We start from the raw sequence: 25,543 nt of genomic DNA, 5'->3' as shown, positions 1-25,543 counted from the left end.
CATTTTTGCTTAGGTTAGAGGCAGAGTACTTTAACCTGCTCCTGCTCTATGTGAGGGGAGTTTCTTCCAAGTAGTCCAGGCCTCTTCTTCTCCATTAACTCACCCTTCCCCCAGCAGAGAAGAGTGAAGTATGTGATTGGTAAGTCTGGGAAAAAGAAGAAGTTTGCAGAGCTCAGCACCTCCCTCATCATTCTTCTCCCTGGGAAGGATCGTGATAAGGAGCACATGTTCTCTTCCACGTCCCCAGGGGCAGGCCCTATCCCAGCCAGATGGTATGCACCCTCAGCCAGAACATGGCTCAAGCAAGTGAGAGCCCCAGGCTTCATCCCAGCCCCTTTGTAAAAGAGAATTTCACTATGTCTTTAGATGTGCTATTTTCAACTTGTTCAGAACCCAGGTAGATAAGAGGGATGTTTTTATTTCAGATCATCTCAAAAACTTGATCTATCTTTAAGAAAAAGTACTGTCACATCTCCACTGGCAGGCTAATTATAACACTAACAATTCTCCTTATCAGGGAATGCACTCACATCTAATTCCTCATTCTAGAGTTTAACTTAATGCCTTCTTCTCCTTTGTGCTGCATGAAAAACAAAACAAAACCCATTCTTGTGTAAATGCACCTGTATGTATATGTGGCATATGTATACAACTGTACACACATACACAAATATTACACAATGTACATCAAAGAATTTGAGGAGTCAATGTTCTGTGCCCATATAAAAGACTTTGGAGCTATCAGACTTTCTGTTTTAATATCAACCATGTTAGACTTTTCCAATTAGTTTACAAACTCTAATCATTTCTGAGACTTTTGACCCATTCACTCATGTTTGTGTTTAAGCATGATGATACCCCACACATAATAGGCCTCAGTAAATATAGGTTTAAAAAGGAAAAAAAGATCCCTCAACCTGAAACCTGAATAGGACAGCTCTCTGCTGAGAATAATGTCTTACACACACTTCTCCCTTAAAATATCTAAAGCAAATTCTCATTTTACTTGAATATTTAGTTTGCCTTCCTGACTTCACTCTTTTTGTTAATGAGGTGCTGAATCTCCCAGGCTGAGAAAACTGACTTCATTTTTAACTTTCCCCCCAATTAACATCATTTAGGTCCCACTGATTTCTCCTTAGAAGTTTCTCCCCTTTCTTCCAATCACCTTCAAGTCCTTATCACCTCACACCAAAAAGCTGCAAGTGCCAAGTCTTAATCCCCACATATAATTTTCTCTCACTACCAACTATTGTATAAATTGTACCAAAGTATTATCTAAATTATTGCCAGGAAAATTTCAAAGCCCTACATTTACTAGTAAAATGCCTAGATTCCAGCATCCAACACCAGATTGCAGCTTGGCCTCTCCCAGGCAGCTCCAAGCCCATCACAAGTGGCAACCATCTGCAGATTACTCTGTAGCTCACACTAAGTGATCCAGGGCAAGGCACAGGCAGCAGATTGCCTTGGCCTACATCTCCAAAGAGGCCCCAGAACCGACGCACCAGGTGGCCAGCTTCAGACCACACCAGAGCACCACCCAATCACCTCTATAATGACATACTCAAAGGGCAGATTCAGCAAGCACCATAGCCCTGCTAAAGTGAATCCTGCTCCATAAGGTCAGCCCTACACAACAGCTCCTCCACCGTAGTCAGGGCCAGTCCTGACAATCAGCCTGAGGGTCAATTCCTCCCACTGATGTGCCAATAGCAATCAAGGTTCAACTACAACAAGGGACACACCTAAAACACCTAAGTCAGGTGATCAGGGAGACTGTGCCACGAGGCCCCACAGAACACCTTCTACATAAGGCCAACCTTTCAAAATTGTGAGATGTAACAGCTCTATTAATACGTAGAAACAAACACAGGGAGGCAGCTAAAATGAGAACACAAAGAAACATGTCCCAAATGAAAGAACAGGGAAAACACCAGAAAAAGAACTAAACAAAATGGAAATAAGCAATCTGCAGAATTCAAAACACTCATATCAGTGATAACTTCATCAAATAGATAGAAAGCATAAAAAAGAAGATAGAGACCATAAAAATGAACCAGTCAGAAATGAAGAATAAAATAACTGAAATGAAGCATACATTAGGGAATCAGCAGTAGACTAGATGAAGTAGAGGACTGAGTCAGCAATTTGGAAGACAAGGTAACAAAAAACACAATCCAAACAGCAATAAGAAAAAAAATGAGGATTAAGGGCCCTCTGGAAAATATCAGGTATACCAACATTTGTATCATAGAGGTACCAAAAGAAGAAGAGAGACAGCAAGAAATTAAAAACCTATTTGAAGAAATAATGACTGAAAACTTCCCTAACCTGGTGAAGGAAATAGACATACAAATCCAGGAAGTGCAGAATGTCCCAAACAAGATGAACCCAAAGAAGCCCACACCAAGACACATCATAATTAAAATGCCAAAGGTTAAAGACAAAAAGAGAATCTTAACATGTTGTTCACCAGTAGTTTTACTGCTAGCTTTATCCAGTGGCCAAATAAGTTTCTATTGAATGAGTACCAAAAAAACATTTTACAAAGTAGCATACTTTAAAAAGATATTAGCTTGTAAGAACTTGTAATAAATAACTTCAAAATGCAAGGGTATTTAATTTTAAGGCATACCTTTAACATTTATGTAAAACACTATAATATGAAAACACGAGAATGCTCGTCATCTGCCTGCAATGTGCTAAAAGCAGAAAGAGAACAGCAGTTACCTACAAGGGAGTTCCCATAAGACTGTCACAACTTTGCAGGCCAGAAGGGACTGACACTAAATATTCAAAGTGATGAAAAGCAAGAACCTATAACCAAGATTTCTCTATCCAACAAGGCTATCATTTAGAATTGAGGGAGAGAGAAAGAGCTTCCCAGACAAGAAAAAGATAAAGGGCTTCATCACCACCAGACCTGTATCATAAGAAATGTTAAAGGGACTTTGAGAAGAAAAAATCTTAAAATATAAAATATGAATAAAATGACAATAACTACATACCTAGAAATAATTATTTTAAATGTAAGTAAATTCTCCAAACAAAATACTAGTACACAGGATGGCTGACTGGAGAAGAAAATAAGACCCTTATATATGCTGTCTACATGAGACTCACTTCAGATCAAAAGACAACACAGACTGAAAGGGTTAGAAAAAATATTTCATGAAAATGGAAACAACAGCAAAAAAAAAATCTAGGATATTAATATCTATACCAGAAACAGACTCTAAAACAAAGGCTATAAAAGAGATAACAAGGACCCAGCAATTCTGCTTCTGGGTATTTATCCAAAAAAAAGCCAAAATACAAATTCAAAAAGATATCCATTCATATGTTCCTTGCAGCATTCATTATAATAGCCAAGATATGGAAGCATCCTAACTGTCCATCCATGGATGAATGGATAAAGAAGAAATAGTGCATATATACAATGCAGTGTGACTCAGCCATACAAAAGAATGAAATCTTGCCATCTGTAATATGGATGGACCTTAAGAGTATTGTGCTGAGTGAAATAAGTAAGAAAGAGAAATAGAAATATCTATAATTTTACTTATATGTGGAGTCTAAAACCCAAAATAAATGAAAAACAAATAGAAACAAACTCAGAGTTATAGAGAACATTCTGATGGTTTGCAGATTGGAGGGGTGTTGGGAAATGGGTGAAAAGGGGAAAGGGATTAAGAAGTACAAATTGTTAGTTACAAAACAGTCATGGGGTGTAAAGTATGGCATAGGTAATAGAGCAATAATACTGTATTAACTGTGTGTAGTGTCAGATGGTACTAGATTTATCAAGGTGCAAACTTCATAAGTTATATAAATGTCTGAGCACTATGTTGTACATCTGACACTAATAGAATATTTACAATATTGTATGTCAACTGTAATTAAAAAATACATTTTAAAGAGTTTTATTGATTACTTTTTTAGAGAGAAAGAAAGGGAAGAGAAAGAGAGAGGAACATCAATGTGAGAGTGAAACATTGGTAGGCTGACTCTTGCATGACCCACACCATGGATTGAGCCTACAACCCAGGCATGTGCCCTGGAATTGAACCAGCAACCTTTTGGTGTACAGGATGATGCCCAACCAACAGAGCCACATCAGCCAGGGCAAAAAATAAAAATATATATATTTAAAAATATACATATTTTTGTTGTTGTTGTTTCCATTTTCATGAAATATCTTTTCTATCCCTTTACTTTCAGTCTGTGTTGTCTTTTGATCTGAAGTGAGTCTCATGTAGACAGCATATGTAAGGGTCTTATTTTAAAATACATATATATATATAATTTAAAAAATAAATAAACAATAAAATGTCTATGTTCTACACTTATTACCTTTGTGATTTTGGTCACAAGACTTTTATGTCAGTACTCATCTGTAAAAATGAGAGTAAAAGCATGTAATTCATAGGATTATTGTAAAAATTAAATGGCCTATTCCAAAATGCTCAGAACACTGTTTGGCACATAGTAAGTGTTCAATAAATGTTAAGTATTAATATTATTACTATTAATACTATTAACATTAACATTAATGTTATTTCTCTGAATAGTTTCCCTGGTTCATCATTACTTCAGGATAAAATAGATTCAGAAAATTGATATATATTTTTCATGTTAGATCTAAACACTGCTTGAAAGACCATTAATCAAATTCTCTCACTTTACCAGTAAGAAAGTGAAACTCAAAGAATAGGTAACTTAGGCAAATCAAAACTTAACTTTCATATTTAAGGACCTCTGCACTGTCCCTAATTTCTTTTCAGCACCATCTCTCATATTAGCCTATCAAAACATTCTAATGCACCTACCAGGCCCGGCTAAATCATGCCTGCCTTCACAGCCCTGCTCTACTGTATCACCCAGGGGAAAAGAACTGCTGCTTTCTCTTCATCTATGCAGATTCAACCCAGCCCCCATGGCCTCTCTCAAGCCCCATCTTTTCTAAAAAATCTTCCCAGCTAGCTTGTCCAGAAAACAGCCCTCCTGGTCTGATCTTCCTAGTTCTCACTGTCATGCACTGTCTGCATAAATTATAAAAATCTCTACGGAAGGAAAGTTACACGCTTATGGCCTGTCCTTGGAGAGATTTTAAGCTCTTTGGGGCAGACATGTGGCATCTTAACTGTCGTGTTCCCAGTCTTTGGGAGGAAAAAAAATCAATGATTATTTTTGGAAGTGGGAATTCTTAGGAGGGAATGCTCTCACAGTCTGACACTGTGGTCCATGCTTTGGGATCCTCCTATCTCCTTCACACATTCAGTCACCTATGCTCAAAACTGAGGACATGCTGTTTGGTATCTTTTTAAGTCTGCTGTAGGATGATACACAGATATCTCCCAGGGAAACTAGATGTCCCCAGGGCATTTCCAAGACCTCACTGTGGAACAGTGAGAGAACAAAAGTGCTCAGCAGTACAATCAACACTGCTAGGACCTGGAGTGATTGCAGTACAAAGCTCCCATAGATCACAGCAATTTTTAGCCGATCTAATTAAGACCAAAGCACCCCAGGCCCACAGACTGTGGGAATAATGTGACTGAGGCAATGTGGCTTTAACCCAAGGCAAGGAAGGAAGGAAGGTATGATGGTTGAACACTAAAGGTCTGGAGTCAGAAAGCACCGTATTGAATTCCGGTTGGTTTCAAGCTGATACACTCTTTGGCATCCTGCAAGCAAATTATGAAAATCAAGACTCACAGAGTTTATCTGTAAATTAGGGACAATAATGGGAATTAAGTGAGGTCAGGCTTGCCCTATCTAATAGCATTTCAATAAATGAAAAATTAGCTGATGTTATCATTGCCATCACCATCATCCTCTAGCTCCAGCTATAGAAGAAGGAAGTCAGTTTCAGATTCCTTCCATGACCCAGCACCCCTCAGGGGCCTCTCTCCCCACTCTACCCCCACCCCAGCTTGTGTTTCTGATGCGGTTAGAAGATACCTTAAGCTCCAGGTCCAGGGCCTGAAGTCCAGGATGATGTCACAACCCAGGCTCCATTACGCAACCCAGAGACTGGGATTCTCTCCCAAGAATCGTCTGATTGCTCTAATACATAAAGGCAGATCACACAAGCAATTTCCTTTATCAGGTATAAATTGTCAGCATGCAACAATCTGGCCACAAGAATGAAATCAAATAAGCATTTTCAAGATCTGCTAAAGAAGTAGCTCCAACAACATTTCCAAATCCCAAGCCAAAGGAAAGAGAATGACCTTCATCAGAAATGACAGGAGCCAGCTGCTCCAGGAAAGATGTGAGTCTGGTGAAAAGTGGACCTTAACAAGTACACCACACGCCAAAGGGTTTACCAAGGCTGTAAACACCATCGGAGAAGGGGACACATCTTCTCTCAAAACCAATTAAAAATTAATTGTGACACATGCTGAACTTATGAACACGGCCAAATTCTTTGTCCTCACTTTATCTCCTCTGGGCAAAGAAACTCTTTGGTGTCTTTTATTTTAGTTGCAAACCCATTTTCATAGTCCAAGAGTTTTTATCAAGCTATTTGAGGAAAAAATGAAAAGGTGCTGGGGGGGGAAGGGGGGTGTTATTCTTACTTATTAAGAAAGAACAAATAGTTGTACACTTAAAAATTCTTCTCATTTTTTTTAATCTGGCTTTTTCATAAATATTTGTTGCAATTGCACAATGTTTATGTTCAAGAGTCACTTAGGAAAGAACAGCACATTCTTTACTGATCCAGAACATGAAATCAGGTAAGAGATCTTTCAGGAAAATAAAAAATAAAAATAGCCTGAAGAAAAATGTTATTTAAACAAAAACAAAACACATCCGAGTTTTCCTTTTTTGCTACATTTTAATATAATCAAATAATAACAGAATAACAAGTAGAAGAGAATTATTTTTGTAAGTGAGGCCCAAATGCCAAAATTTTAGCATTCCAATCTTAGTTTTAAAAGCACTTCTACTGGCTGTACTTATCATCATTGCAAGTTTTGCAGAGTCGAGAGCTATATTAGGCATTCTAAAAATTAGTATTTCTCACACATCTCACAATTTGTTGATAGATAATACTTTTAAAGGCTAATTTAACTTGAGTCTAGAACTTAAAGCCAGGAAAATCAGCATCCATCTCCAGGGCCAAAGGCTGGGGGAAATATAACAGATAAGAAATGTGGAGAGCATTTTTAAAGACTTTCACTGTAACATTACTTGTGGTAATTATATTTTCCAAATCTAAGACACTCCGGCTCATGGTTTAACAAAAGTATGAGACACTGAAATAGCCCACAAGGCCACTGCCTGGATTAGTGTCCTGTTGCTGCTATAACACATTGCCACAAACTTGGTGCTTAAAACAATATGAATTTGTTATGCTACAGTTTCAGGAGATAGCAAGTCACACAGGGCTAAAGTCAAGGTGTCAGCGGGGCTGTACTTCTTTCAGAACATCTGGGAGTGATCTGTTTCCTTGACTTTTTCAACCCACAGAGGCTGCCTTGCATTTCCTGGCTCATGGACCCTTTCCTCCATCTTCAAAAACCAACAACATCCACCCGTCTTTCTTATGCTATCATCTTTCTTTCACCTACCTCTTCCATTTATAAGTGCTGCCCCTCTGGATAATCCAGGATAATCTATTTTAAGATCAATTGATTAGCAACCTTAATTCCATTGCAAATTTAACTCCTCTTTGCCATGTAACATAACATATTCTCAAGTTCCACGTATTTAGAAGTGACATCTTTGGAGCCATTATTCTGCCTACTGCAGCCACCAGTTCCCATGCAATGTGCTGGTAAGTCCTCACATCTGTGGCACTACTGTACATGTGTGCCACCTTAGCATCCTCCCACACTCCGTGCCAATTTTCCCTCAGGTGAACCATCCCACACTCCACACTTAGTTCCTGTAAGTCAAGGGTGAAATATCCAATCAGAACACTGCATTCCTAACCACAGTGAATAGTTCAAGGATAAGCTTATGACTCAAGCTAGGTAGCCAATTAAAGGCCTCCCAGGAACTTTCCTGGAGCTTTCATAAAAGAAGTGTTCTGTATAGGGGGGTGAAAGGTAGAATGATAGCCTAGAGATGCTGTTGACAGTATTTGGCACTATTTGGGGGGTAAGGTGGAGGCAGGGGAGAGGCGCAGACACTGAAATCTTAGAGAGATAAAGCAAGCACATAGGAAAAATGAGAAAGGAGGGAAGGAGGGAGGAAAAGAGGGGGAGAGAGATTGAAAGATTAAGAGAGAGATTCCTGAGATTATTCTGAGCTCTCAGATCCAGCTATACCTGACTTTGATTACCTGATCAATTTTTTTTCCTTACCCAGTGTCAACTCGGTTCCTGTTACTTGCATTCAAAGGAGTCATAATTAATATAAGAATTTTCTCTCAATGAAATGGAAAGAAGAAATTTCAATAAATACCGTGAGAAAAAGAGAAAGAATTGTGTCTGGTATACACAATTTAGGTGGGGTGGAATTATCTATATAGTAAAAGCCTAAGCAACCATTACAGTAGAATGACCAGAACGACTGTTTGCTATGATGCACACTGACAACCAGGGGGCATATGCTCAATGCAGGAGCTGCCCCTGATGGTTAATGAGCTCCCACAGGGGGAGCGCCACTCGGCCAGAAGCCAGGCTCACAGCTGGCGAGCACAGCGGCAGTGGCGGAAGCCTCTCCCGCCTCCGCCTCCGTGGCAGCACTAAGGAGCAGCAAGCCAAGCAGTAAGGAGCAGCGAGCAGTAAAGAGCGAGTGGTCCGGGACTATGAGAGGGATGTCCACCTGCTGGCAATCAGACATCCCCCAAGGGGTCCCAGATTGTGAGAGGGTGCAGGCCCGCTGAGGGACGGACATACACACACACACACACACACACACACACACACACACACACACACACTACACGAATTTTGTGTACGGAGTCTCTAGTTTGAAATAGCTGTTTTTGTACCTCTCCTTACTCAATTCCCTCCCTCTAGTCACAGTGGTTCTCAACCTTCCTAATGCTGTGACCCTTTAATACAGTTCCTCATGTTGTGGTGACCCCCAACCATAAAATTATTTTCGTTGCTACTTCATAACTGTAATTTTGCTACTGTTATGAATCGTAATGTAAATATCTGATATGCAGGGTGTATTTTCATTGTTCGTGACCCACAGGTTGAGAACTGCTGCTGCTATATCCCTATGAATGAAAGCATCACCTCATTATCAACTTAAAGATAATACATGGAAATAGAACTCTCAAAGAGCTGCCATATGGTGAGCTGAGTGGATGGATAGTTTACAAGTCCGTGGCACAGAAAAGTAGTTTCTGGAAACTCATGGTGTCAGGTAGACCTGTCAAAAATGTAGGGGTTAGAATGAGGTGGCTCTCCTTGAGTAAAAGTATTTTTTAAAAAGCACAAGACTAAGACATACTACTAATAATAACTATTATTATAGTTAGCTTTCCATGTACCAGAATTGTATGAATCCTTTACAACTGTATGAACTAAGCAGCAGTAATATGCGTATGTTACATACAAAAAAAAAGTATGCTTTGAGAGGTTAAAGTCATCAGCAGGAAAGTGGTGGAGTCAGGGTTTTAAACCACATTGTGAACAGTCTGTGCCCTGACCATCTGATGGAGGAAGGGAGATGAATGTTAATAGGTGCTCTACTGGATATACTGGTTAGATTTAAGATTGAGGAATGGACTCTACATGCAAATGAGAGAAGTTTTTACATATAAAAGACACAGAATTCAAATCACATGAATAATAATTTCAATCATTCTTTTTATTTTTGTTTGCATATGTGCATAGGAAAATACATATACTATATATGAAAATTGTAGGAAATGTAATTCAATATCGAAGACCACAATATTTCAAGAGTCATAGGTTTAATCCTATTTACTTTCTATAAGGTTCCCTAAATATTTTTTTTGTTTGTTTTATCAGTCACTTCAAGAATAAGATAGACTATTTCATGCTACTCACAATTTTTTCTAAATTCCAAAAAGATTCATCATGCTGAATTTGTGGCAATCATTTTTATAAACAGGAGACTGACATTTTACCACAAAATCTCTCCTAGGGATTTACAGTTAGTCAGCAAAGCCATGTAAACGTATTTGGAAAATTAGGGTGGATCAATTACATGTGGGAACAGAGATTCCAAAGCTAGAATCTCTTCCCACGCTTTCCTATCTATTCTAAAGAGTATACAACTCTCAAATTCTATTCCATGATGTGGATGAATCTTGTCAGAGTACAAATAAAGAACAAATCTTTTTTATAATATAATTGTGCATATTTTGGTTACTTGATAACTAGAAAAAAATGATTCATTCCATCTTTCAGATATTATATAACCAAATATTTAAAAATCATACTCAAATGTCAAGAAGAATAGAGGCAAAACAAATTTAGAATTAATATTTTTTTAAATCAACACTTTCCTATATTGCTAGTGGGAGTTCAGGTCATGCAAACTTTTTCTAAAGCCATTTGTTAAAATGTATCATGTTAACTTGGCTTTACTTGGTCATCAACTTCTAGGTCTTTCTCCTAAAGTAGTCATTTGAGAAGCAGGAAATGATGTATGTACCATACAGTGGGGCAACATTCATTATCATGAGAAAAACAAATAAATTAGGAAAACAATACATAAATTCATGTTTTTTAGTATGATGGGGCTAAAATGATGTTTACAAGGAGTTTTTAATGATAGGGAAAATTATACTAAAATATTAAACAAAACAAAAACAGGTATACAAACACACAATCTGTGTATTAAAGGAAGACTGAATAACAATATGCTAAATTGTAACAATAGTTTCTTATTTGGGATGACTGTCAAAAATCTGGAAAATACAGAAAAATTAAAGAAGACGATTATAATGGGCACATGCAAACCTCTATAATCAGAGCAAAAACTGACGAACTAAAAGGATAATTCAGCATCCTATATAATAAAAGGGTAATGTGCAAATAGATTGAACAGCAGAACAACCAACCAACCAATCAAAGCGTAATATGCTTATGATATGCTAAGGTTGCTCAACCACTTGCTATGATGTGCACCGAGCACCAGGGTGCAGACAGTCAACCAGTCACTATGATGTGCACTGACCACCAGGGGACAGATGCTCCAACTGGTAGGTTAGCTTGCTGCTGGGTCCGGCTGACCGGGACTGAGCAAGATGGGCTGGACCTGCCCTGGAGCCTTCACGCGGTCCCTCCGCGGCCTGATCGTGCACCGGTGGGGTCCCTCAGCCTGGCCTGTGCCCTCTTGCAATCTGGGACCCCTCGGAAGATGTCAAAGAGCCAGTTTCAACCCAATCCCGCAGGCCACTCCCCGTGAGAGGGTGCCAAATGCAGGGCTCATGGCTGGCGAGCTCTGCTGTAACAGTGCGAGCCTCTCCCGATAGGGACTGATTGGGCGCAAGCCCATGGCAGGCACAGTGGGGCCAGGATGAGCGGGAGCTGCAGGCAGCATTGGACTGCAGGTTTCGGCCCGATCCCTGCAGGCCACCCAGAGGGAACCCACCCATGCATGAATTCGTGCACCGGGCCTCTAGTTTTATAATAATAGAAATAGCACAGCTTACGAGTAAAAGCTGAACTCTATTAGAGGAACACTAGGGGGAGGGTTCCTAAAATTCTGATAATAGCAAGCCTCTTTGAGGAAGCATTAGAGTTTCATGTAAGTCATCATTGTCAATATGGTATAACCAGTCAAAGTGGTATAACCAAACTCCTCATATTTAAATCATTCATGATTTTACCAGACAATTTGGGCTTGTCCCTAATTGATTTCCAAGGTAATTTGGATTGGCTACCCACAAGCAAAGACTTTTTACAGATAATCATTTTGGAAGCAGAGGTGACCTTGGGGATTTCTTAACATTTCTGAGCAATATCCTGATTATTTGGTAAAATGACTAGGGCAAAAAGTGAAAACATGTGGAAGAAATACTTAAGATAAACAGCAATAATAAGTTACTGGTGATAGATAACATGCTACAAATATTAATATCTTCATCTAAGAAGCTTAAAGCAGTAACATTAACCATTATGATGCTCACTGGAGGGGTGGAAGCTAAATTAGTCAAGTGAATTGCATGATCTTTAACTACAAGGAAGAACAATGGCTTGGGTAGCTAAAAGTTTAAATTTTACAAAGGATAAGTGTATCCCCCCTTTAAACCACACCTTTTAGTGCTGCTGCTCACAAACTGGATTGGTAGATTTTAATCTTAGTTTATTTTATTTCCTCTAATGCCAGCAACAGGGCAAATGATCCCAAGTAGACCTTAGTGCAAAATTAGTGGCCATTCAAAACCTGCACATAATTCAATTCAATTTGCCAAATACCTATGAAGCACAAAAAGTACCTAAAAACCAGTAAGCCTCAGTCCCTGAACTTTGTGGGGTATAAAGAGAGGTTACAAGAAGCCTTGACAACACTGAGTTGTATAACCATGGTCACCATCCTCATTTTCTAATTAAACCTGAAGAGGGACACAGAACAAGCACGCTTAAGAAATTTCAGAACACAGGTACATTCCAATGTGACAATACCCTGCTTGCTAGATCCATTCATTGAACAATAAATACTTGAGGACCCACAAGGTACCAAGCCCTGTGTTACTGGGGACACAGCAGTCATTGAGACAAAGTCTTTGCTCTCATGAGGGCTACAGTAGAGGAAATGCTTACTATATGCCAAGGATGAGGTGAAGTGACTCACACTAATCCTTGAAAACCAAATAAATACCTGCAAATGATTAAAATTTATTTCTCAGTAAATTTGTTTTAAAGTACATGATTAGCAACTTTATTTTGGTAAGAATGACATGCAGTTGAATTTGAAGCTGGGAAGCAGAAAGAGGACACAGAAAGATGAACATGCCCCATTCCAAGAGATGGGGTGGGGGGAGGAAGACAGCTTAACACCAAAGCCTCACAATGATTTTTCCTCTAAAGATGCTCAGGTCAGCTTAAAGGGTCACTTATGAAACAAAAGACTCAGAACTGTTTTTCAGATGCTCCAGTTTCTACAGAACTATGTTTCTTTTCTAAGCCACATGTGTCAGAGTCAGCCTCCCTGCCCACAATTGCCCTAGGCCTCCTACCAAGGCCATATTTTGCGTCAGAAATGAAAGAACACCCTGAGATGCCACAGAAGTATGTTAGTGACCTCATGAAACACACTTACACATATATACACAATGCATACACATTAACATATGCATGTATGAATGTATATGAGTATATATAGGTGTATTTGAATATATAAGGGTGAAAACAGATAGGTAGGTAGGTAGGTATTTCTTCTCTGGTTGACAAAGAAGCAGAGAACGTGGTCACAGTTCAAAACCTATTTGCCCATTTTCTCTAGAGTGAATCATACTTGCCCACCTAAAAAGAGGGCATTTTTCTACTGAGTGGAGAGAAATGGAAAGAAGCAATATCCCCTATGACACACTACATAGGTGATATATCTATATATATTCTAACCTGCCCCCATGACAAACTGCCTTCTTTCTACCTAAATAAGCACCTTTCTAGTCTACAGCCTTGAAGCGTATCAGATATATTTTTTTTTAAAAAAAAATTGGTTTCCTAAGCCAGATAGTTAAGAGGACATATTGTAGGATTCCATTTATAAAAGCACACACAATAAAACCTGGCAAAATAACTCGATCCTGTTGGAAGTCAAGACAGTGGTTACCCTTCACACAGGGATAGTGCTATGAATGTGGCACAAGCACTGGGAATGTTCTTCTTATTGGTCCAGGTACATGGGAGTGTTACCTTCATGAAGAACCAGCAAAATATACACTTATGTGCACTATCCTGCATGCATATTATACTTCAATAGAAAATATTTTTAAAATTTAGCTTCCTGATCATTTACAGCTTGTAATTAATTTACATTGCTCTCTTCCTGAGATATTAAATTATCCAGAAATTATTCAGAGCCATGGTATTTTCTCTAGCCAATTTGTAGAGCAACAAATATAAACTGATTAATTCTACAAACCTTGTGAGTCTTTCCTCGTTGTATAACTGATCAAATAGCACCTCTGGACATTTTTATAGATCACTTTTAAATCAATTACTGGAAAAAAAGTAAATTATATGTAGAGGTGTGCATTTTACCAAACCTCCATATTAGCAACTGCTTTATACATGGGAACAGGGAAGGATAATCTCATTATTGTACATAACATTTTCTAAAATAGACTTTTAAATCCGTCTTAAGAGCTACATAAATTATTTTAACCCCAAACCAAATGATAGCTACACTTTTGTTATCACAAGACCTGAGTCCAAATTTCTTTTTATCTTCACTGAACTTGAAAATGATAATAATAAAAGAAATCCCAAAAAACTGAGGAATTTGGAAGCAAGTAAATCTCCAGCAACACAGCCCAAGAGCGTGGATACTCATCTCCTTCCTACCAAAATTAAGCACACCTGTACTACTTTCTTCCCTGCAAGCAATGGCTACCAAAGTAATTTATATTAACAAAATGACTGGCCCAAAGCCTAACCCAAGTGTCTTACATCACAGCATGTTGATTCTATCTGAAAATTTAATGAAAGTCATATACTTTTTTCCTTCAGTAGAATGGATCATCTTAAATGAGCTTTTTAATTTACATAGCAAAAAGTTGGGATGTTTCAGTAATCAAATGTTTAAGTAATAAAAGTAAAACAGCTTTCTTTTCCCTACTTGTTTGAGGATTGGTTGTTTTAAAAATCCTTCTTTAAAAAAGATATACATTGATGGCTGAGTGCTTTGAACCACAAATGACAGATGTCCCTTCCTAGACACTATATTTTAAATGCAGTTCTCAGGCACTCTCCTCTCCTCTGTCCTGCTTTTCCTATGTTAAGCTTTGGGAAGAGTTCCAACAATACTAAGTGCTCAGTAAGAAGGCTGAAGGTTTCAAGAACCCTGAGTCCCAGAAGAAAAATGGTTGCCAATGGGAAGCCAGACTGCAGGACAGTGTGAGAGTGAGAGAAGAAAAGGAGAGTGTGTGGACATTCTGAGAATGTAAATTTGTGGGTGAGCGATAGCTATACTCCAGGAGACTGCTGGATTGGGCTCCCCTAACTGGGCAGCCTCCACTGCTGCTGAAATCTCTCTCAGAGCTGCCAGCTCTGCTGTGGGGTCCGCACCATCTTGAGTGGCTGTTAACAGAAGCATATACATCCAGAGACCCTGCAACCATGGCACCCAGGGACCAGCTACGAACCCAGGAACACCGGATCTCAAGCAGTGCGAATACATGGGCTCAGAAGAGCCCTGCTCCTCCTCATGGAAAGGAGAGAGAGAATTACATAACCAGACACCTGGAGAAGAGAGATCATGGGGAGACAAAGGAAACAGCCCGCATATGAAAGAAAAACAGGCATCACCAGGAAAGGAAGTAAACGAAGTGGAGGCAAGCAACCTGTCAGAAAAAGAATTCAGAGAAATGGTCATAAGGTGGATGAAAAGAATGGAAGACAAATTCAACAATACGTGTAAGAACCAAGAGGAAATGAAAAAGAACCAAGAAGAAATGAAAAATGACATCACTGCTATAGAGAACTCAATAGAAAGCATCAACAGTAGACTAGAAGAAGCAGAGGACTGCATCAGTGAGCAAGAAGACAAGGTAGAAACAAATACTCAAGCAGAGCAGCTTCTAGGAAAAAAAATTAAAAAGAAGGAGGAGGGCCTAAGAGGACTTTGGGACAACATGAAATGAAACAACATCCACATAATAAGGGTGCCAGAAGGAGAGGAAACTAAGCAAGGAATAGAAAACATGTTTGAAGAAATAATAACAGAAAACTTCCCTGATATAGGGAAGAAAAAACTCACACAAATCCAAGAAGCTCACAGAGTCCATAACAAAATGAACCCCAAAAGACTGACACCAAGGCACATTATAATTAAATTGGCAAACACCAACAACAAAGTAAGAATCTTAACCCTACCAGACCACTGTACCGATTTTTCAGTAATTTCTGAATCTGCCACTATACCGCTGTACCTAATTTTCGGTACTTTGCCTAGACCTATTTTCTACAATGTCTCCAAGTTCCATCTTATTCTAACTACTTGTTTGCATGTAACTAACATTTTTCTATATCATGTTGGTTTTTTCTCTTTAATGCTCAGGAGCCCAGGTATAGGGGACAGCTAGGTTCAGGGCCTCAGGTCTGGTAGGGTTAAAAGTGGCCAGAGAGAGACAGAAAGTTACCTACGAAGGATCCCCCATCAGACTAGCGACTGCTTTCTCAACAGAAACACATCAAGCAAGAAGGGAATGGAATGAAATACACAAAGTCATGCAAAGGAAGGGTCTGAATCCAAGAATACTATACCCAGCGAGGCTATCAATCAAAATTGAGGGTGAAATCAGGAGCTTCACAGACAAAAACGGTCTACAGGAGTTTATTACCACCAAACCAGCAATGCAAGAAATGCTAAAGGGTTGCTGTAAAAAGAAAAAAATAGGAAATGAAGAAGGAACACAGGGGTAAAGAATAAAAATGGCGATAAACAAGTATCTATCGATAATAACTTTAAATGTTAATGGATTAAATGCCCCAATCAAAAGACATAGAGTAACTGAGTGGATAAGAAAACATGACCCATATATCTGCTGTCTACAGGAAACCCACCTCATAAAAAAAGACACACACAGACTGATGGGGAAAGGATGGAAAAAGGTTTTTCAGGAGAATGGAAATGAAAAAAAAGCTGGGGTAGCAATACTTATATCTGACAAATTAGATATCAAAGTGAAGGACATAAAAAGAGATAAGGAAGGCCACTTCATAATAGTAAAGGGAGCAATCCAACAAGAAAAAATAACTCTGGTAAACATATACACACCCAATATAGGAGCACCAAAATACATAAAAAAAACTTCTAGAGGATATCAAGGGAGAGATTGACAGCAATACAATCATAGTAGGGGCCTACCCCACTATCACCATTGGACAAATCCTCTAAACAAAAAATCAGCAAAGAAACATCAATCCTAAATGACTCACTAGATCAGATGGAATTAATTGATATCTTCAGAACATTTCATCCCAAAGACACAGAATATACATTCTTCTCAAGTGCACATGGGTCATTTTCAAAGATAGGCCATATTTTGGGTCACAGGCAAAGTCTCTTCAAATTCAAGATGACAGAAATCATATCAAGCATCTTCTCAGATCACAATGGCATAAAACTGGAAATCAACTACAATAAAAACAATCCAAAAAAATCAAACACATGAAGACTAAATAGCACACTAATAAACAATGACTGGGTTACCAGAGAGATCAAAGAAGAAATAAAAAACATCATGGCAACAAACGACAATGAAAACACAACAATCCAAAACCTATGGGACACAGCGAAAGCAGTCTTGAGAGGGAAGTTCATAGCTCTACAAGCCTACTGCAAAAAACAAGAAACAATGATAATAAATTACCTAACCCTACAACTAAAAGAGTTAGAAAGAGAGCAACAAGAAAAGCCCAGTGTAAGCAGAAGGAAGGAAATAATGAAGATCAGAGCAGAGATAAACTACATAGAGACCAAAAAAAACAATACAAAAGATCAACAAAACCAAGAGCTGGTTCTTTGAAAGGATAAACAAGATTGATGAACCTCTAGCCAGGTTCACCAAGAAGCAAAGAGAGAGAACCCAAATAAACAAAATCAGAAATGAAAGAGGAGAAATAACAACAGACCCCACAGAAATACAAATGATTGTTAAAAAATACTATGAACAGCTCTATTCCAACAAACTGGACAACCTGGAGGAAATGGAAATATTCCTAGAAAAATACAACCTTCCAAAACTCAATCAGGAAGAATCTAAAAACCTCAATAGGCCAATAACTATGGAAGAAATTAAAGGAGTAATCAAAAAGCTTCCAGCAAACAAAAGCCCGGGGCCAGACAGCTTCACAGGGGAGTTTTACCAAATATTCAAGGAAGAACTAAAACCTATCCTCCTCAGACTACTACAAAAAAATTCAAGAGGAAGGAATGCTTCCAAGCTCGTTCTATGAAGCCAGCATCACCCTGATACCAAAACCAGATAAAGACAACACAATGAAAGAGAATTACAGGCCAATATCCCTCATGAACATAGATGCCAAAATCCTAGCAAATCAGATCCAGCAGTACATCAGAAAGATCATACACCATGACGAAGTAGGATTTATCCCAGGGATGCAAGGATGGTACAATACGCGCAAATCAATAAACGTGATACATCACATAAACAAATTGAGAGATAATAACCACATAGTCATATCAGTTGATGCAGAAAAAGAATTTGACAAAATCCAACACCCATTTTTGATAAAAACTCTCAGCAAGGTGGGAATAGAAGGGTCATACCTCAACATAATAAAAGCCATATATGGCAAACCCACAGCCAACATCATACTCAATGGGAAAAACTAAAACCATTTCCCCTAAGAACAGGAACAAGACAGGGATGCCCACTCTCACCACTCCTGTTTGACATAGTACTGGAAGTATTAGCCATTGAGATTAGACAAGAAGAAATAAAAGGCATCCAAATTGGAAAAGAAGAAGTAAAACTGTCCTTATTTGCAGATGACATGATATTGTACATAAATAACCCTAAAGACTCCATCAAAAAACTATTAGACTTAATAAATGAATTTGGCAATGTAGCAAGATACAAAATTAATGCCAAGAAATCTAAGGCATTTCTATACACCAATAGTGAACTTATAGAAAGAGAGACTAAAAAAGCAATCCATTTACCATCACACCAAAAAAATTAAGATACCTAGGAATAAACTTAACTAAAGCGGTAAAAGACCTCTACTCAGAAAACTACAGGACATTGAAAAAGGAGATAGAGGAAGACATAAACAGATGAAGAACATACCATATTCATGGTTTGGTAGAATCAATATCATTAAAATGTCCATACTACCCAAAGCAATCTATAAATTCAACGCACTCCCCATTAAAATACCAACATATTTTACAGACCTAGAACGAACTCTCCAAAAATTCATCTGGAATAAAAAAGACCCCGAATAGCTGCAGCGATCCTGAGAAAGAATAAAAAAGTACGTGGGATCTCAATACCAGATATCAAGCTGTATTACAAAGCCACTGTTCTCAAAACTGGCACAAGAACAGACATATAGATCAATGGAATAGAATAGAGAGCCCAGAAATCGACCCGACCCAATATGCTCAATTAATATTTGACAAAGGAGGCATGAGCATACAATGGAGTCAAGACAGTCTCTTCAATAAGTGGTGCTGGAAAAATTGGACAGATACATGCAAAAAAAAAAAAATGAAACTAGACCACCAACTTACACCATACACAAAAATAAACTCAAAATGGATAAAGGACTTAAATGTAAGACAGGAAACCATAAAAATACTAGAGGAATCCAAAGGCAACAAAAATCTCAGACATATGCCGAAGCAATTTCTTCCCCGATATAGCTCCTAGGGCATTGGAAACTAAAGAGAAAATAAACAAATGGGAATACATCAAAATAAAAAGCTTCTGCACAGCAAAAGAAACCATCAACTAAACAACAAGAAAGCCCACTGCGTGGGAGAACATATTTGCCAATGTTATCACCGATAAGGGTTTAATCTCCAACATTTACAGGGAACTCATACAACTTAACAAAAGGAAGATAAACAATCCAATCAAAAAATGGGCAAAGGACCTAAATAGACACTTTTCAAAAGAGGACATTCAGAAAGCCAAGAGACATATGAAAACATGCTCAAAGTCACTAATCATCCGAGAAATGCCAGTCAAAACAACAAAGAGGTACCATCTCACACCTGTCAGAATGGCTATCATCAACAAATCAACAAAGGACAAGTGCTGGAGAGGATGTGGAGAAAAAGGAACACTAGTGCACTGCTGGTGGGAATGCAGACTGGTGCAGCCACTGTGGAAGATAGTATGGAGTTTCCTCAAAAAGTTAAAAATGGAACTCCCATTTGACCCAGTGATCCCACTTCTAGGAATATATCCCAAGAAACCAGAAACACCGATCAGAAAGGATATATGCATCCCTATGTTCATAGCAGCACAATTTACCATAGCTAAGATTTGGAAACAGCCTAAGTGCCCATCAACAGATGAATGGATTAGAAAACTGTGGTACAGCCCTAACCGGTTTGGCTCAGTGGATAGAGCATCAGCCTGTGAACTGAAGGGTCCCAGGTTCGATTCCGGTCAAGGGCATGTACCTTGGTTGCGGGCACATCCCCAGTAAGGGGTGTGCAAGAGGCAGCTGATCAATGTTTCTCTCTCATTGATGTTTCTAACTCTCTATCCCTCTCCCTTCCTCTCTGTAAAAATTCAATAAAATATATTTAAGAAAAAAAAAAGAAAACTGTGGTACATCTACACGATGGAATACTATGCTGCTGTAAAAAAGAAGAAATGCTTACCATTTGCAACAGCATGGATGCAACTGGAGAGCATTATGCTAAGTGAAATAAGCCAGTCAATGAAAGAAAAATACCGCATGATCTCACTCATTTATGGATAATAAAGACCATTATAAACTGATGAACAAAAATGGATACAGAGGCAGAGCCTCCTCGAACAGACTATCAAACTACAGCAGAGAGGGTTGCGGGGTTGGTGGGGGAGGAGGTGAGAGATCAAACAAAGAACTTGTATGCATGCATATAAGCATAACCAATGGACACAAGACACTGGCGGGTAGGGTAGGCCGGGGGAAGGTCAAGGGGGAAAAAAAAGAGACATATGTACCACTCTTTGTAATATTTTAAGCAATAAAACAAAATTTAGAAAAATTAAAAAAAGAAGGCTGATATACAGCTACATATAGATATACAGCTGACCATTGGGGCTGGATCTTGGGGTCCTCCCCAATAGTATACAAGTGTAGAAACCCTCCAGCTCTCCATTATGCACCACAGCAGGTAACTATGTAACCTGTCAAGCTTCATTTTCTCTAAGTCTAAAATAGGCACAATGGTGTCTATAATTAATAGTGTGGTTGGGAGAATTAGATGACATAATGTACACAACGCAATTAACACTGCCTGGCACATAGTACATGGTCAATGACTTGTAACTATGCTTCCAGTAATAAAACTTTTTGTCTAAAAGATAACTTTACAATATCACTTGACAAATACAGAATTTACACGCACTAGCACTCTGCCAAAAAGAAAAATAATCTTTTAAAGTAACCCAAGTTAAATGTGTATAAAAAGGCTTTGAATGGAGCCTGGCTCCTTGCCAGATGACTTTCAGTCTCTGAATTCAGAACAAATATATTATTATAAACAGTTCCAAAAAGATCATGGACTTTGGAGTGACCTGTTCAAGTCACTTACACTCTCTGAGCCTCAGTCTCCTCACCCATAAAATGGGAATCATTCCCACATCATCAGGTAATTCTGAGGTTTTAAATGTTATTTGCAAAAGACCTAATAGTATCTTGCACATTTGTAGGTAGTAATCATTTTAAAGCAGATGGAATAAAAGAATTCACTGGAGAGTTTATTCAGGGCTGGAAAAAATTTTAAGAGAAAAATTTCCATCCTCGGTACTTCATTTTCCCCTTCTTTGTAGCATTCTTACACATTGCCTTCTACTCTAATCAGCTGTGCTCCTCCTAAGGCTACACAGGTTTATTTGATTTGATTTATCTCCGCATCTTCTTCCAGCCCTACATCACCCTCCAAGAACCTACCAGTGGCTTATCCAAAGACAGTAATAAAACGCTGGAAAAGTCTACCTGCAGGAGAATTTTCACCATAACTCAGCCTGAGGAAAGTGGGATTCTCCTCCGGAAAGAGGAAGAGAAGAACAGAAATGTTCCCAGACTATAAATCATTTTTTAACTACAGGAGAAATTTCAGAAACAATATTTTGCTTAGCTTACTTCATTTCCTACTTTCTACTAAGATAAGAATGACATCTGAGAACAAGGCTTACCTATTTGCACCATTTCTTCATTACCAGCCTGGAAAGGAGGGGGGGAAAGTAAGAAAAAGAAACAGTTACTGGGTTTCATCTTATCACCTCGTGCGTTTTATTTCTACCATTAGTGCCTTTCAGGAGCTGGCTAATCAGGAGATGCCGGAGACCCTGATTGGTGCCTCCAGGCTGCACCTGGGTTTGTAGAAGGTTCTTGTGTCCCTGAGCAAGAGCCAATTCAGTAACAATTCGGGCAGGGAATTGTTTGCCCGTTTTGATTTTAACTGAACATTGATGAAATCAGCAAAATTAAATAGTGACACTCAATGTTCTTTTCCGAAAACTCCAGATACTGGGTCAGGATTAGAAAAGAGAGTCTATATATTATACGTGTGTAAAGAAGCCTAAAGGGGTGGCCTGGTGTATCAGATTTGAAGTCAAGAATGAACCATTTCATACTTTTTACCCTATGTTCACACCAGGCAGACCAGAGGAGCTACAAAAACTCACAGTCGTGTTCTGCACCCCAAATCCCACCAGCCCCGTGAGGATGTGAATTACTACAAATGGCTTGGCTCGCCCCGCGGAGCCTTCTTAAGGACTCTTCTGAGAGCATCGGGCTTCACCTTGAGTCTCCAAAGGGTGGGGGCTGGGCCAAAAAGAAACAGAGCTGCACTCAGCTTTAAAGAGGAGGAGCTGGGCAGAGGGGGAGGGGAGAGCAGCGGCCGGAGCCTCCCGCCTCTGCCCAGGAAAATGCAGGGCAGGAAATGTCCCAGCCCCCCTTCGCAACTGTCAAACCCCAGCCCCGCCGCAGTCCTCCCAGGACACGTGTCTGCTGGATGGCTCCCTGTCCGGCCCAAGGACTTCCTGAAACCCCCGCTTCTGTCTGCCCGAAAAGGCTGTGAGTCAGTGAGAAGAGAAATCCCCGCGAACCCGACTCCGGTGGCAGCAACCAGAGCACGGGGATCCTGGACCCCGCGTGCAGAGCTTCATTCGAGCGCCCCGACCGCCCTCCGGAAAGGGGAAACCCAGACGGCCCGGCAAGGATGCGAATGGGCTGCAGTTTGTAGCCAAGAATTGTTACGAATGCCGCAAAGTGGGGAAGCCCCAGGTGTGACAAGCCTGGGCTCCCGGAGTGAGAGTCCTCGCCTCCCGTGCAATTCAACCCCCCCAACCCACCCCCGAAAGCCCCTTGCGCTGCACCCAGCCCTCAAAACACCGTTCCTGAAGGCACCAGATAACAGGGAAGGGTGGGAGGGGAGGAGGAAAGAGGAGGGGAAAGAGGGGAGGAACTTTTTCGGGAAAAGGTTGGGTTTGAGTTTTTCATTATTTTCCACTTACTTGTCCATCAGCTGAAGTCCTAACCTGTACCAGAGCGGCTGCTATCAACCAAAGTGACAGGAGAACCATCACGAGTCGAGTTGACTTTTCAACTACTGGGCAAAGCAAATGCCCAGAGCATACACCCCCCAAAATAAGTTTCTTTAAAAAAAAATTAAGGGGGGGATAAAAAGCAGAATAGAAAAAATAAAAACCTGATCTTCTGTGCTTTGCTTCAATGAAAATGAAATCTGAGCTCTGAGACTGGCCCCCTGTGCTCTGCAGTCTTTCCACTTCACCTTCTCACCCCGTCCTCCCCAACAGAGTGCAGGAGCGAGAAGGTGCTGCGCGCCCGCACGGGCTGCGCCGGGAGAGGGGGAAGGGACGGGGGCTGCCAACTAGCTCTGCCCAGCGCGGCTTTCTCTAGGCTTCCCTAGCACCACTGATCCCCACGGTCCGCGCCGAGAATGCTTGGGTCCCCCAAAGCACAGCAGGGGGAAGTACGAGCGAGAGAGACGAGCGAGCGGGAGCGGGAGAAAGAGGCAGGGAGAGGGCGACTCCGCCGCGCACACAGAGGTGGGGGCGGGAGGAGCCGGAGGGAGGAGGAGGCTGGCGGAGGAGGTGGGAGGAGTGGGCCGCTCGCCGGCTCCTGTTGCTCGCCAAGCGGTCGTCTGCTCGCTGCCCGGGACCCGCAAGGCGCTAATAAGGCGGCCGGAGCCCCCGGGCGGCCCCTCCCGCCCCGGCGCCCACGTCACGCGGGGCCCGAGCCCGCGCCCCCGCTCTCTAGGCTGCCGGCGCAGGAGGACGGGAGGAGCGGGGAGGACCGTGCCGGCGGCTGGCCCCAGGCATGGTCAGGGTTTGCCACCGCGCGGGGGCTCGTGTGGCCCCGGCTCGACCCACCAACCCGGATCGGATCGTCTCCTTCCCCCGAAATGGATGAGGGGTGGCGGTAGCCCCGGGAGCCAAGGTCCATGACTGGCGGGACAGGCACTGAGTTAATTATAGGAAGAGGGAGGGTCCACAGACGGGTCCTGGGCTTTAGGAAATGCGCCTCCTCCAAGCTCCACTGTGCTCCCCGCCAGGGGAAAGCCTCTAAGGAGAGAACCCCTGGGCCCTCCAGGTCTTAATAACGTGGTTATCTCCCCTCCAGACACCAGTCGCCTCCCTCATTTGATGGGGGTGTCCCCACCCCCTTTAAGTTCTTGTTTATGCTTTATTCGTTTATATTAACTTTAAAAGATACCCTGTCTCTTCCTTGACTCACTGGCTGCTTCTGTTTATCACTGGAGTACACAGGCCACAGCGTCTCTTCCTCTCACCAAGATTAAGTTATCAAATGATTTCTGTCCATTGTGGCCCGAGCTTCCAGGGAGTAGGTGACACCATCCTGAGCTGAAGGGACAGGAGATGAGCTTGAGCAATGCAAACCCAGGCCCTCTTTCTTAGGGTGGACTCCCGAGGGTGCTTTCCAGGGAGCAGAGGGATGGAAGAGGACCAGACAGATCTCCAACCTCCGCGGACCAGCTTCTAACAAAAACTCCCTCCAAAAAGACCATGAAAGAGTACATAGGCACACACTTAAGTATAGTCGTTAAGACATCAACTGCAGAGTCTTGCAGGAGCCTGCCTGAAATGAAATGTGTAGAAGCTAACGTTTGTTTTGCTAAGGGGTGCTTCCTTAAGTCATAGTTCCTTGTCTTCCTTTTGGTTTGGTTTGTTTTCTTTAAAGTGTACGTTTGGAGGGTTTCCTATACTTTGATTCATTATTTAAGGACTAGTGGCCCCGTGCACGCAATTCATGCACAGCGGCAGGGGGGTGTCCCTCAGCCGGGCCTGCACCCTCTCCAACCTTGGGGGATGTCCAACCTTGTGGGATCCGGCCTAAACCGGCAGTCGGACATCCCTCTCACAATCCGGGACTGCTGGCTCCTAACCACGCACCTTCCTGCCTGCTTGATCACCCCTACCCATGCTGTCTGCCAGCCTGCTTGCCCCCAACTGCCCCCCCACCAGCCTGCTCACCCCCAACTTCCCCCCCTGCCAGCCTAATCGCCCCCAACTGCCCCCCTGCTGGCCTTCTCGCTCCCACCTGCCCCCCCCCGCCAGTCTGCTTGCCCCCAACTGCCCCCCTGCCAGCATGGTTGCCCCCAACTGCCCCCCCCCACAGCCCGATCACCCCTAACTGCCTCTGCCTTGGCCCACAACCATGGCTTTGTCTGGAAGGACGTCCGGAAG

At 41.1% G+C, this 25,543-nt stretch overlaps 1 protein-coding gene across 1 annotated transcript in view; it reads right to left on the bottom strand.

Annotated features, from left to right (window-relative positions):
- Positions 1-23,998, bottom strand: part of ADAMTS3 (ADAM metallopeptidase with thrombospondin type 1 motif 3) — a 252,994-nt gene extending 228,996 nt beyond the window's left edge. Inside the window, exons 1-2 of the mRNA XM_059669067.1 lie at positions 23,330-23,998; positions 22,007-22,034 (exon numbers count right to left, since the gene is read on the bottom strand). Of these exons, the coding sequence (XP_059525050.1) occupies positions 22,007-22,034; positions 23,330-23,398 (97 nt within the window). The 5' untranslated portion in view covers positions 23,399-23,998. The remainder of the gene's footprint in view (positions 1-22,006; positions 22,035-23,329) is intronic.
- Between the last annotated feature and the right edge of the window lie 1,545 nt (positions 23,999-25,543).

Source organism: Myotis daubentonii, chromosome 1 (genome assembly GCF_963259705.1).
Source record: "Myotis daubentonii chromosome 1, mMyoDau2.1, whole genome shotgun sequence".
Classification (NCBI taxonomy): domain Eukaryota; kingdom Metazoa; phylum Chordata; class Mammalia; order Chiroptera; family Vespertilionidae; genus Myotis; species Myotis daubentonii.
This window is presented reverse-complemented; position numbering and strand designations above follow the sequence as displayed.